Below are 12,878 nucleotides of genomic sequence, written 5' to 3'. Positions count from 1 at the left end.
GATTGGAAAATTTCGTTGGTGATTTTCAACACCGGAACTTGTCTCTCGTTCACCAATTCGTTCAAGGCGTTCACGTAAGCGAGCTTATTCGAATTTTCATAAAAATTGATGTAAAACCAAGCGTAGTAAATCGCAACCTTGAATTCCTTGTCCTCCAACCAATCCTTCAATCTTGAAGCGCAACCTGCATCGATAACGATGAAAACGATTAATTACGAACAAATAACGAAGATAACAATCGCGCCGAGTGAGCGAAGAAAATTCACACGTTCACTTTGCAAGATTCACCAATAAATTATCGACTGGATTTACATACCTTGTTTTCCCTCTGAATTCCCGCAGCAGGGTGAATAGTTCATATATATATCGATCGATTTGAACTTTGACGTCTCATCAACTTCCTGACTTTCGTACCTGGAATAAATTTCAATGTTACGCGACGTTGACACGTGATTACTGTGATTTGAAAATTTTAAGAAAACAAAAATAAAAATTTGACTCATTCCTAAAAATTATAGCTACCAGTCGATAAAACGTTCTTCGGCGTGTTGCACGGCGCGTTCGTTTTCGAATGCAATCCTGACGACGGTGTCATCGGTAGACGTTAATCTCACCAGCATAATAGTCGCCGGGTATCGAGGATCGCAGCAAGCTTCGAAAAATCGGTTTATCAAATTATCTGAATGCGACTCTGAAAAATCCATGATTCGACTTGGTGCTTGAAAATGCAAACAGACTAAATCGTTCATTACGCTCGGTATCATTTATATATACCGTCTAGCAAAGTATGACGCATCGTATGTGCATGACAAATGCTCCGATGATGTAATAAAAAAAACGGAGTCGAATAGAATACATGCGCAATTTGAGATGTAACAAGGAAATCCTTTGACCACCCATATAATAACGCACTTGCACATGTAGGTAATTCATCGTGCCTGTGACAAACCTGTTAGCGAAGATAACGGTCATCGGCACGTTCTTATCTTGCCGCAGAAGAGTCGGGCAGTGCCGGAAGGCAAGCGGTGTCAGTCGCTAATTGGTTTTGCTTTTTCAATCGTAAGGAAAACCGCATTGTCCACGCTTTTGCAAACAGTGCATGGTATAACCGACGAACGGAGTGTCCGTTACTCACCAAGTTGATTTTTTCTTACAGCGTCCAGCCCCCCAAAAACTTTAGCTTATGGTATGAATAAAATTTTGAATTTCATCCAACGTTCAAAACAAAAGATTTGTCTTCTTACCTTCGGCAGGGAACTCCCAGAAGGAATTCATCCAAATCGAAAGGGGTCGATTCCAATAATTGGTCGGTTTGAGATGAAATTAATGCATCGATCGATAACGATGATAATCTGATAACGAGAAGTCGCATCAATTGCAATTTCAAGAGGAAAAAAAAAAAAAAAACAAAAAAAAAAAACACTTTCTAGCATAAAATACCGCACCGGTAACCTGCACACTGTACATCTTTCAGTTTTGTCATAAAATTAGCCGGACAAGATATAAGAGGAAAATCTAAAAATACAAGAAGATATAAAGAGTTTTTTTGTCAATACCTTTATTATATTTACACGCAATTGCAATTACATCATTCAATGCTCCCACATTATTTTTGTTATTATCATTATTACTATCAATATATGGTTACATCGGCGAAGATCAAGGGGATATTATAAACAATGTGATTGTTAAGTATATAAAACTGTCTAATTACATAATTATACTAGAAAATTTTTGTAACTGATCAAATTTAATATATGTACAATACAGCCGCGACTTATACGACAAAAATTCGAGTTTGTTTCATTCATTATGTTTAAATTTTGTCGTTTCTCTGTTGTTGTTGTTGTTGTTGTTGTTGTTGTTGTTGTTTTTTTTCCGCTTATTTTCGTTTGATAGTAAACACTGTAGTTTATTTACAGTAATGTACCTTATACATAATTAATTTTTGATATATATTTTCCATTATTGCACTGTCTCTGCTTTTGCCGGCTATTTATGCTCTGGAAAATTTTGTAACCCGGTAATGAAGCGCCGTTTTACCGTTGTTGCCGTTGCTATTATTGTTACAGCGGTTGCTTCTGTGGTTTATAATTTTTTATAATCACGATTAAAATTACTAGCTATTTGATTTATTCCTTTAGTTCTGTTTTCTTCACACTTTCTTTATTTTTATCTACAAAGGTTTCCATACGTACGGTTACTATCTGTGATCTTTTGAGGAAAAGAATAAAATAAAATTACTTGTTACCGACGAGAATAGAAAAAGGAAATCAATAATGAATCGAGGTAGGTGAAGAAAGAAAAAAATTAAACTCCTTTCGGTCGTCTAAAAATAGTATAAATTCTTCACATTCAATAAAGCGACTCGACGTTTGATCAATTCGAAAATTATTACCTACTTAGTTTTGCGACAGACTACGGAATAGTTTTTTTTCATTTCTTTTTTGTGTTTTTCTCTTTTCCAAAACATCGTTTAATCAGCGGTTCGATACCATTTCAACTATTCATTCGATATACCGGTTTTGATTATAGCCTATGACTGAGTATACATATAGTATAAAACTGGGATGGGGTGTAACAATGTCTATTAAAATATCGACGAACGGGTTGTGGGATTTTTTTTGTTGCCGTTTCAACAACTGTCACGTAATATTACATCATATTTAAAATAATATTCACGATAATCACTGAAAATTATTCATCGAACTTGTTCGTCGTGTCAACGACCGGAAAAACCTATCGTCTTTCGTTATCATAAAGCCTTATATAGACGGGACCGCTAAAGTTCTATAAAAATGGTACTGTGTCTGCGGTAATATGTATAAACATGTATGAAAATTGCGAATACAGATATATATATATATACAGAGCGGACAAGGTGAAATTGCGCACCCAATTTTTGTGCGCAAGCGCGAATCAAAACGACGGTCGAATTTGTCAGCTGCTAGCGTGTTGTACCAACAGCCTCAGATTTCAGCTTCAGCTGTCAAATTGTCGATCGCCAATGCAGCTGAGATCGCCGTATTTAAATGTGACTGAGGTATGGTGTGTCGGGTGAATAATGCGACACAAAACCAGACACAGATAAGTAGGGTGGCATAGCATGGAATAAAATTGATCAATTGAATGAGAGATTAATTAAATGTAGACAGAAATACACTCGTCGAAAAGTTCAGGTTAGGTCCTTGTATTTGACAGCTGTGAAACAAATGCCGACGATCGCGCATGTGCAAATGGGGTGCGCAATGTCACGTTGTCCAGTCTGTGTAGTATATATATATACATATATTTGTTTTACCCCTTAACAAACCGTGTGATAAAAATCAACATCGTATTCTAATTCGCACTTTTAGGAATGTTCGTTGATAGGCGATATTCAAGTAAAGAATTTATACTCACTCCGTGTACAAATACGAATAGGTATCCCGACGATCGTTATTCCCAAAGGAGTTTGCCGGTCAAACGCCGTTTGTCGTTGGTAAATTACTGGTGGGTGATCGCAGCAGATCGTGGTACTGGAGCAGAGCTTCTCGCAGGGAACGTGAAACCTGGCCCGAAGCCGTGGCCACGGTACATTCGACCAGATAGGGATACAAGCCTATCAGTTGCTCCCAGACCGATCGATCGACTAGGTGAAAAAAATAAATAAAAATTCCACTTTGACTTGGGTATTCAATTCAACGAGCCAGACGTGCATACATATATATTTGTATCATAGACCGAATGCTTACCCTTGTTAGGGGGAGCCTTTTTCAAGGACACCACCAGGGTAGCTACCGCTTTCAATACGAATGATATTTCCGACAATCTGTATCTAGAAAACCGTTTCATAATCAACACTTATAAACACGGTAAACGTTATTCACGGTAATTCGAGGAGTTCGATAACGCGGGGAAGGGGGGGGGGAAAGGCCTACATTACCTTGGCAGAGGGCATTTACCGCTGCGTCTCTCGTCCTCGATGTAACGTCGCAGCACCTCTTGGAACCTGTGTAAAAGAGCGGTGACGGCCAACCGCCCGGCTACCCCTCCTTCGTTGGTTTCCGTACCCTCCTTGCTGGCGGTTTGTATCTCATTGTTCAGCCCGTCGAGTAAGGAGAACTGAAGAAGCGTCTCGAAACAAGTCTTGGCGAATTCCTCTCTCAGTTTAGTCTCGTTGCTGTTATCTGTGTGATTCGGTTCTTTCGTTCGTTCATTTGTTTTTGTCAACGCGCGCTTAACCGCAGACTCGAACATTATATGTATACGATATTACCGATATTAGCCGTCGTCGCGGAGTGGATGGAACCTTTGTTGAGCAGCATCACGACCCTGAGAATGAACTGGTGAGGGACGTGTTGAGAATGGGGTAAAACTTCGTCCCTGAGTAATTCCATTACTTGACAATCGACCGCCTCGTCGGCCTGCACTTCTTCGGCACCGCGTTCGCTGGTTATCACGCTGTCGAACGTCATTTTTTTTTTTTCAAATATCATAAGCGTTCTTTGCGCCGATTCTGGTCCTTCGATCTCGACCGGTTCCTTTGGAAACCTACCGAAATTAGGACTGGGGTCGATAATTACCTTTTCGGGAACAGGAAATCGTCCAGAGTGTCCGCCAGTTCGGTCCACATGCTCGAAAATTCCTCGGGATAGGTCCTGGCGAGAGGTAAGCCGGTGTGAAGCACAGCTAACAGGCTTGTGACCGCGAGTTTCCACGTCGTAGGGGAGGGACAGCTGTACTTCATGGACAGCGGAACGTGCAGAGCTTCGACGATGTGCTTCAATACTTGTCCTTCGATAACCGCAGGTTCGTGAGCTGTTTTTTGATAGAGACTGACGACCATCGACAAGGCTTTCTCTCCGAAAGGTACGTAGTTCATTGTTACCCAGTCGGCCTGTAGAATAATCGGGTGATTGCCAATCTCTGGTATTTTCCAATTACGTGAACTCCTGTGCAAATATCACTCACCGAGACACCTCTCACTTGAGATATGTGTTTGGTCGGTATTTTTCCATAGGTCGGCGCCCTGCATGCTAGTTCTGAGAAATTCAGCAGCTGCAGAAATATCGAACAAATCATCGTCCTGAGATTGTCCGGTCCGTTGAGCGCTTCCTGTAAAAAAAAACAAAAACTATGATTTTGAGATCCTAAAACCGGGCTGCGACTGGGTCGTATCGGTTGAACAAGGTACGAACGGCAAAACGACCTTTTGCAGAAGTTCCATGGAATGGAGAACGCCGTCTTGTAATTGCGTCAAGACAACGTCCGGCAGTGTCGGTAGGATGTACGGTGTAGATTCCCCGTGTACCGGAACCGCGACTGTATTTTTGAGAACGATGCACAGTTTTTGGAGGTCGGTACCGGTGAACCTGTAGAAAATGAGGGTTGAGTAATTTTGTATATGCCTGGCCGAGAGACTGAAATTGAAAAATTTTCCGAACTTGTTACGAATATGTTGAAATACTGCTGGAAAAATGTGAACGAGAGCGGTCAGGAATGCCTGCGAGGGAACGTAGGGCTCCGTATCGCCTTCCCGTGGGGGGCAAGTACTCTCCATTCCGATTCCCAGCCACACCCGCCACGCGACCAACCACAGCGCTTCGGAATCGTTGGAACGACCGGCTTCTTCGTTGTCTCCGCCTTTTTGGAGGTAGAGTATTTCTTGGAAAGATTTCAAAGCTGCCAGAGATACCTGGATTCAGAAAGTAGATTAAGCGACGAACGAGAATCTCGAAGGGTTTCTAGGTTCAGTTCGAACGTAGAATGTAGCGCTTACTTCGTTGTTCTTACTCAGGGCCGAGTTCTCGATGAATTCTAAAAGCAGGGACCAGGCCCTCGGAAAATCGCCCAACAATTGTAAGAGTTGTCTTTTCGTGTTGAACACACGCGCGACTCCGCTCAGCGTTAGAACCTGTTGAAATGAGATCGCGTCGTCGGCTGTTAAACGAATGTTTCGCGCGATGACTATGCCGAGGATCTTTGACGTTGGGAAAATTAACCGACCTGCGTTTCGGCCCACTGCTTTTGTGCGGTATTCCTGCTGTGGTGTATTAGAATGTTGCCGCTGGTGTCGACTTTTTCGCTGCTAGCCGAACTGGATAAACTCCTCACTTTGTCCAACAGGGGAAACAACACCTGCCAGAGCACGGCTTGCCAGGTTGGTTGGTGGAGGAGCCCTCCGTGCGCGGATATTGTGGAGAATAACGTTTGACTCGCGGATTTGCGAACGGCCGGACGCGAGTCGACGCACAGATCACCTTGGGCGCAATGTTTCGAGTTTGAAAGCGTGATACGACGGGGGAGGAAATGAGAAGTGAAAAAAAAAAAACGAGAAGCCCAAACTTTTCAGGATTGTAAATAATTCAGTTACCTAATCGTGCGTAGAGACACATCCAAAGCTTGTCGAACGGTGGCATGTTAGTTGTACCGGGAAAATCGGGAAACACGGAGGTCGCGTCTCCTTGTAATGAGGTACAAAGTTTTTCTTGATTTTGGTAGAAATAGTCGCTTATGTTCCACTGAAATGTGGAATTTTAAAATTCATCAGAGGAACCGGAGATTTTTCAAAAAACTTCGCAACGTGTCGGTTCTTACCATCAGTCCGACTGCCGTGAGAGAAATATTCAGCTCTTGAGTTTGCGAACCGAATTTAGCTGCCGTGTCTACGCAGAGTGGAAGACATCGCCATGGCATTACAGGCAAAAAGTCTGTCACCACCAACTGAAGGCATTGAAAGGCTATCCGAACCAAAGCTTCGCTGCGAATCATAAATGGGAAAAACGAAAATCGAAGAGAACTCGATCGCTGAAAATAGACGTACGAACTTACCCGTGATGATTAGACACAGCTCCTATAATACCGAGCACCAAAGGCCACCCGTGAGACAACGTTTCACCTGCTCCGTGCAACACTTGCAGAACACATTCCAATTGGCGCTGGCGCACATCTCCGTGACGCACAGACGACAATTCCGACAATGGGCCGAGTAATAAGGTTTGAAGTTTCTGTAATTTTGTGACGCAATTCTATTAGCGATTCGCCAAAAAATCCTCACACGTTCAAGTAGCGATCGCAATCGGCAGATACCTGGTTGTCCCTGAGGGGCTGAGGGTATTTGTGCTGGAGAGCAGCTTTGACGAGGTAAGTAATGGCTTCGACTCCCCATTCCCGCATTCTAATGTGGGGGTGCTGACAGACCTCCAAGAGGTGGTTGGTCAACGGTCTCCAGAGAACCTCGACACGCGGTAGATTAACAAGACCGGTTTCCAGGAGTTTGGCTACGGCGAACAACGACGGTTCCTACAAGGGAAGTTCATTTCATAAGCAACCTCGACTGTAACACGATATATCTTTTTTCAAAACACTCACCCTGTTCGAATAAGCCAACTCCATGGCCTCGTGGCTCAATTTGCACAGTGCGTCGATCAGGTGGTGCAATGCGACGTCGTCGAGGTACTGGCTGCTCTCAAAAAGTCTGCTGAGCATGGCGCTCAGGACGGGCAAATCGGCCATCACCGCGGTAGTTATAACTGCATTTGAATCCGCGGTCGTTCTACCCGCTTTCAAGGACCCTCCTGTCGAGGGCTTGAGGCCCAATATCCACACGAGATGCTGCAACGTCGTTAACACCAGATGCCAAGCACTGCCTAAAATACTGCCGTGACAGTGAGCCAGCGAAAGCAGCGCACGCATGCACTGCAGATTTTTAGCCGTCAACATCACAGGCCCTTGCTGTGCACCTATTGCGAGAGGAGTATATGTAAGTATTCCTTTTTCAAAGCAACGATTTTTATGGGCAAAAAATTTCTCAGTTTATCATATTTCACTGACCGATGGGCAGAGACGCTGTGGGCAGCGGAGTGCCCACAGCTACAACTTGCTGCCTGTAATCAGGCTCGCTGATATTAGCGGGATTATATTGTACAGGTTCCTGAGGTCTGGCGCTCGGTATGCCATGGGGAGCACTGTAAAGCACCGTTAAAGCATAATGGGGTGGTAACGAGGCCTTGCAGATGGCCGTTATAAAAGCATCCCTTGGAATGTGGAGATCGAGGGACCCGCAGAGCGATGCGAATGTTTGTATGGCTTTCAGAACGTTCTCCGAAGCTGATTCATCGGTGCTGTAGGTAAATGGATCATTTGATAAGTCAATATTTCTAACAAACGAACGGCAATCTAATGCTGGAAAACTCACCTGGCATCGACCAGCGGGCTCAAAGCTGCCAACAGGCCACACCAGCTCGAGTTAATCAATTGGGTGTGCAATTTTTGCTCGACTTCTGTTGGTTTATACTGATTTTGTTCCGTTCCCTCTTCGTGAACACCTTCGATTGCCAATGCTACCGAACGAATGATATCCAACAGACAGGCGTAAGCAATGCTTATGCCATAGCCATCGGGTATTTGCGGTGGCTCAATTTTGTCCAACATTTCCAGACTAGAAAAGTTCACTTAGTTATGCCCCCTTAAATGCTACGGCACAAAAAACCAAAATAGAAATTTCCTGAGTCGCAACTTACTAAGTCGATTTTGCCTGACCACTGCTGAACGTGGCGACGACAGGTAACCATATTCCACGCGAATAAAAACCGGGCTGAGGGGATATTCCAGGACCAACTGGCATGCCGGCTAACAATGCCGGAGGCTGCCCCTGTGCCACTGGTACTCCGGTACCTAAGAAAATGTAATAATATGCATGAAAAAATTCACTTTCAAAACTTTGTGTCGAGTAAATTCACCTCCTCCGGTTTGCCCCATCATTTGAGGATTGACGAATAAACTTTGTACGTAAGCTCCGAGACTGTTAACTATGTCTTGGAATATGTTTGTCGCATGAGGCTTTAGATCATAACATTCGCAGAAGCTTGTCAGCAGATCGGCTTGCACGGTCATTTTATGTAAAACTTCTAAAGCCAAGGCTCGTTGCCACGCCGGTTTATCAGGATCCAAAAATTTTACGATTAAAGATAAGAATATCTCGCATTCCGTTACCTAGATATCAGAGGGTGAAGTTAATCTCGCAGCTGCTCGCCAAATCATACATGATGGAACTATAAACTCACCAGAAGAGAATGGTATTTTTGTACTAATACTGAGACAACCCGAAGAAGTCTCATGCTTATCGGGAAATACGGTTTGTCGAGTGGAGTAGCTTGTTGCATGGAGGCAGGAACAGAGTTTCGGTATTTGATATTAGGAGAGAACAATTTTATCACCAAGGCACATACTCGTTCTTTCAATAGAAAACTGAACTCTGGATGCTGCAACAATACCATTAGTAAAATTCCACATGCTGACGATCCGCCAAATCACAACGCAGATCATACCTTGAAAAATACTGAAGAAAAATTTGTTAGCACGGACTCTAGGAGTTCAAGTCCGAAAGTTCTCGTCATTTCTGTGATTCCTATCAACCAGTAAGGTTGATCGGCGTTCACTAGCTGCACTAGGTCCTGAAAGATTTTGAAACCCAGATGATTGTGTTTTTTAAAACAAAAAAAATCTGCTTACCTGGAACATGAGGTACGCATCAGCTGCACATGGCCTGAGACCTTTCGGTGCCTGATTGGTGGGTATTTTCAGTTCTTCTAGATTAACATCATCCGGTTCCGTGCGCCCTGCAAACTCCTCATCTTCAACCACAACGCGTTCGAATACAAGCGATACTAACTGTCTCACGGTTGCACCGGCCGTGTTAATAGTCGTTGAATCTTTGGTGAAATGAAGCCGGAAGCAGAGCACCAAATTCTAGGAAAATAAAGGTTGTAGGTATTCTTCCCATTACGCTGATTCGCAGGATTAATTACCCTAGCTAACGTCTCGCCATGGACTACTGTATTGCTGGTGAGAAGTAGTGTGACACTTTGCAGAATTTTCACTTCTTCTGTACCAGATTCCATCAACATCCATAAAGCGTCTGTTATATAGCGAGCACCTTTTGTGTCTATTGCTTGTTGTGTAATCAGTTTTTGCATGATCCCCAAACAGAACTGGAATAAATTTATTGTAAAATCCAATGAACCTTGAATGCAAAAGATCTTTACCTTTATAATTTTGATATCTCTGCTCTCGCATCCTTGTACGAGGGGATATAAAATCTGATTGACGATGTAGTATATCGGTGTTCCAGGACTGTTTGCAGCTGTCCTCAGTTTGGATATTCCCTCTTCGCATGACTGTGATTTAAAACTCAAGGATTATAGGTGACAAAGCAAGAAGATTTTGACGTTTGAGCAAAAAAATAGCGAAGCAACAACCCTGCTCACAGTAAGTACTAGGAATAAGCTTCATTCGCTATGCAGTGAAGGAATCTGACAGCTGTCAAAATCATTTGTTGAGTCGATATTTGAGATAAAGTAACAGAAGAAAGTACCGATTTGTGAAGAATGAATTTTTTTTCGCTAATTACTCATCAAATAAAAAATTGAAGGACTGTGATTGTAAATTCAGAAAGAGCTTGAGTTGTTTCAAATATTGTTAGAATTCTAACCTCTAATCAAGATGGGGTTTGTGAGATAGGAATGAATAATTGATAATTCATGTACAGAATTTCATACCTCTTTTATTTGTGGGTATTTTTTCTTAGTTTCGGAAGATAAAACTTTCAGATCGGCCTGAAGGGACTCGAGGAACTTGGCGACGTTATCCTGGCCACCTCCGACAGCCGTATTTACCATCATTTTCAATAAATATGTCTTATTTTGTTGCCTAGGTTCTCAGCCTTTCACGATGTGATATTCAGTCTATCATGTCAGTGAAAACTTTATTTATTACGTCTCACTGTGCGTCCCTATTTGTCGAACGTCAAAAACCACCGTAATCACAGATGCCGCATTAACAGATGAGCTGGCACACTCATCCTTACGTTTATAGAAAATTTACTGAACAAATTGACAAGTAGCCGACCTCCGTCAGCCAACCAAAGACTCGCCCTTCCTCTGACACGCTGCAGAAATGCCCAAGAGGTATGGCCGAACGACGAACTAAATCTACGAGTTCACTTCCGCATGTGTTGGTGCGCTTGGCGTACAAATGGCTCGTGAGATCTGATTTATCAATCATGGCTTTGTGCAGGAGCAAGCCTTTTGACGCAAAGAAATTTCAATCAACGTTGATAAAGGCGACAAAAGAGAATTCGTACTGCCATCTGAACAAAGAATGGAAATGCAATTCGAAATGATGGAAAACATCACAGGAATTATTTCACTCTAAATCGTATTGCAGCCCGAAGCCCTCGTCAGATGCTGATCTCTTGGATTTATGGTTCAAACTTTTTGAAACATATTTTTCTTGATTCGTTTTTAGGAATTGAGCGATCGGACTTCTTCGTTCACTCATATTTATGTGTTTTATTGATATTTGCAAGAGTTGAAATTATAAATTCATATAACATGTAGATATAGCGTTATCAATTCTAACGTGCAGATTTTCAGGATCCGATTTCGACGTATCCATTCGATTCATATCTGGACCATCATGATCACGTAGGCGAACGTGGCGCATAATATCTGTAACATATACGTGTGCTGACAAAAGTATGTGAAAAATTCGAAGATTTTGATTTTTGAGTGTTACGCATCCAGACGATTTTCACCTTGTAAATGATGGAATAGTCGAGATCGATAACTCCGAATGCAGAAACGGAAATCGGTGTGTGCAGCAATTGGTTCGAAAACATCAGAAACTGTACATAGTATTTACATGGAATTATAACATGTTGTAGGACTGATTGAAATTGCGGAAAATTATCGCCTCATTTCGAACGCACCTCGTGTCCCAACTCCACCGAACCAAGTTTGTTCCAAACCCGGTGCAACGACAATTTCGTGGAATTGCCCTGAAGAAGTGAAATTTATATACTTTTCAACTGCCGTGAAATCAACGAACATTCACCCCAGCTTCATTCTTACCACTTTCGACACCGCCGAGCAAGCATCGGATATCAAGTAGAGTTCCAAAAAAACCATAATCGTCCGAGGCAAAAGTACGTGCGCGACGTCGACCAAAATCTCGACATAGTTGGACGCGTCGTCGTTCTTTACGTTGATTAATTGCGTATACAGCGAATAACAGTTCACCAGTAATCTGGGCAGATAATGGCCAATCGCGAACACTATGGGTATCGAAAAAGTACTCGCCGTACACGCTACAAGGTTGCTCAATTTTTCGTGCAATATTCCGATTCTCCTGATACGACCCGTGTGCAGTCGATTGGTTTTGAGATCAACGACGTTGTTTCTCGCCCTCCGAGCAGCTTCCGCGGTTTCGGCCGCCGATGCGTTCGTCGATCCTGCAGGGAATAGGTCGGAAATAATTCTCACGTCGGAGTCGCTCGCCTCAGGGTCGAAATTCGGCCGCAAGATATTCTCAACACTTTTGTTCAACGAGTCGAAGCATCTGCCGATCGCACGCAGGGTTTCGGCGAAAATAACAGTCGTGTTATGAATGTGAAGGGTAACCGCTATGGTTCCGAACCAATAAATAATTTCATTCAATCGACTGATCGGTTCGCGCGAGCCAAGATTCACGTTGAGAATCGTCCTCAGTACGAAGACCACGGAATTTGTGAGGGCGATTCGTCCGTAGGATATCCCTTTCGTTTCTTCGACGCAATAATTGTTTTCTAAATCCAGCTTCTTCAAGCTTCCATTGATCGCCATTATTTGGTTGAAAATTTCAACGATTTTCTTACTCTTGAGCCCGATTACCAACAGACTCGATGTTACCGTTGCTATTGTCAGTGCGTAGAAAATAATGAAAATCGTCTCAGCCAGAGGAGTGGAGTGCGACAACTGAAATTTTTTGCGTCCGGCATAACCCCAGAATTGAACCAAAACCACCAGAAAAACGGCGTAAATTTTTCCGACATAATTAGCCTCCGTTAACTTATTATT

At 42.9% G+C, this 12,878-nt stretch overlaps 1 protein-coding gene across 4 annotated transcripts in view; it reads right to left on the bottom strand.

The window, feature by feature from the left end:
* The window catches only part of LOC105684332 (protein MON2 homolog), a 30,594-nt gene extending 19,683 nt beyond the window's left edge, over positions 1-10,911 (bottom strand). For 2 of the 4 annotated variants that reach the window (XM_048656076.1, XM_048656077.1), the window contains exons 1-23: positions 10,542-10,911; positions 10,029-10,160; positions 9,792-9,974; positions 9,496-9,732; positions 9,312-9,437; positions 9,048-9,245; positions 8,724-8,976; positions 8,505-8,658; positions 8,180-8,422; positions 7,816-8,105; positions 7,354-7,724; positions 7,072-7,284; positions 6,814-6,989; positions 6,580-6,742; positions 6,356-6,503; positions 5,989-6,242; positions 5,762-5,896; positions 5,427-5,677; positions 5,192-5,354; positions 4,954-5,097; positions 4,566-4,879; positions 4,259-4,443; positions 4,075-4,169 (exon numbers count right to left, since the gene is read on the bottom strand). In XM_048656076.1, the coding sequence (XP_048512033.1) occupies positions 4,075-4,169; positions 4,259-4,443; positions 4,566-4,879; positions 4,954-5,097; positions 5,192-5,354; positions 5,427-5,677; positions 5,762-5,896; positions 5,989-6,242; positions 6,356-6,503; positions 6,580-6,742; positions 6,814-6,989; positions 7,072-7,284; positions 7,354-7,724; positions 7,816-8,105; positions 8,180-8,422; positions 8,505-8,658; positions 8,724-8,976; positions 9,048-9,245; positions 9,312-9,437; positions 9,496-9,732; positions 9,792-9,974; positions 10,029-10,160; positions 10,542-10,664 (4,551 nt within the window). In that variant the 5' untranslated portion in view covers positions 10,665-10,911. Of the gene's footprint in view, positions 1-1,821; positions 3,632-3,734; positions 3,818-3,925; positions 4,170-4,258; positions 4,444-4,565; positions 4,880-4,953; positions 5,098-5,191; positions 5,355-5,426; positions 5,678-5,761; positions 5,897-5,988; positions 6,243-6,355; positions 6,504-6,579; positions 6,743-6,813; positions 6,990-7,071; positions 7,285-7,353; positions 7,725-7,815; positions 8,106-8,179; positions 8,423-8,504; positions 8,659-8,723; positions 8,977-9,047; positions 9,246-9,311; positions 9,438-9,495; positions 9,733-9,791; positions 9,975-10,028; positions 10,161-10,541 lie in introns of those variants that run through there. The other 2 variants (XM_025746837.2, XM_025746838.2) reach the window with 2 other exon arrangements.
* Between the last annotated feature and the right edge of the window lie 1,967 nt (positions 10,912-12,878).

Source organism: Athalia rosae, chromosome 5 (genome assembly GCF_917208135.1).
Source record: "Athalia rosae chromosome 5, iyAthRosa1.1, whole genome shotgun sequence".
Taxonomy (NCBI): domain Eukaryota; kingdom Metazoa; phylum Arthropoda; class Insecta; order Hymenoptera; family Athaliidae; genus Athalia; species Athalia rosae.
This window is presented reverse-complemented; position numbering and strand designations above follow the sequence as displayed.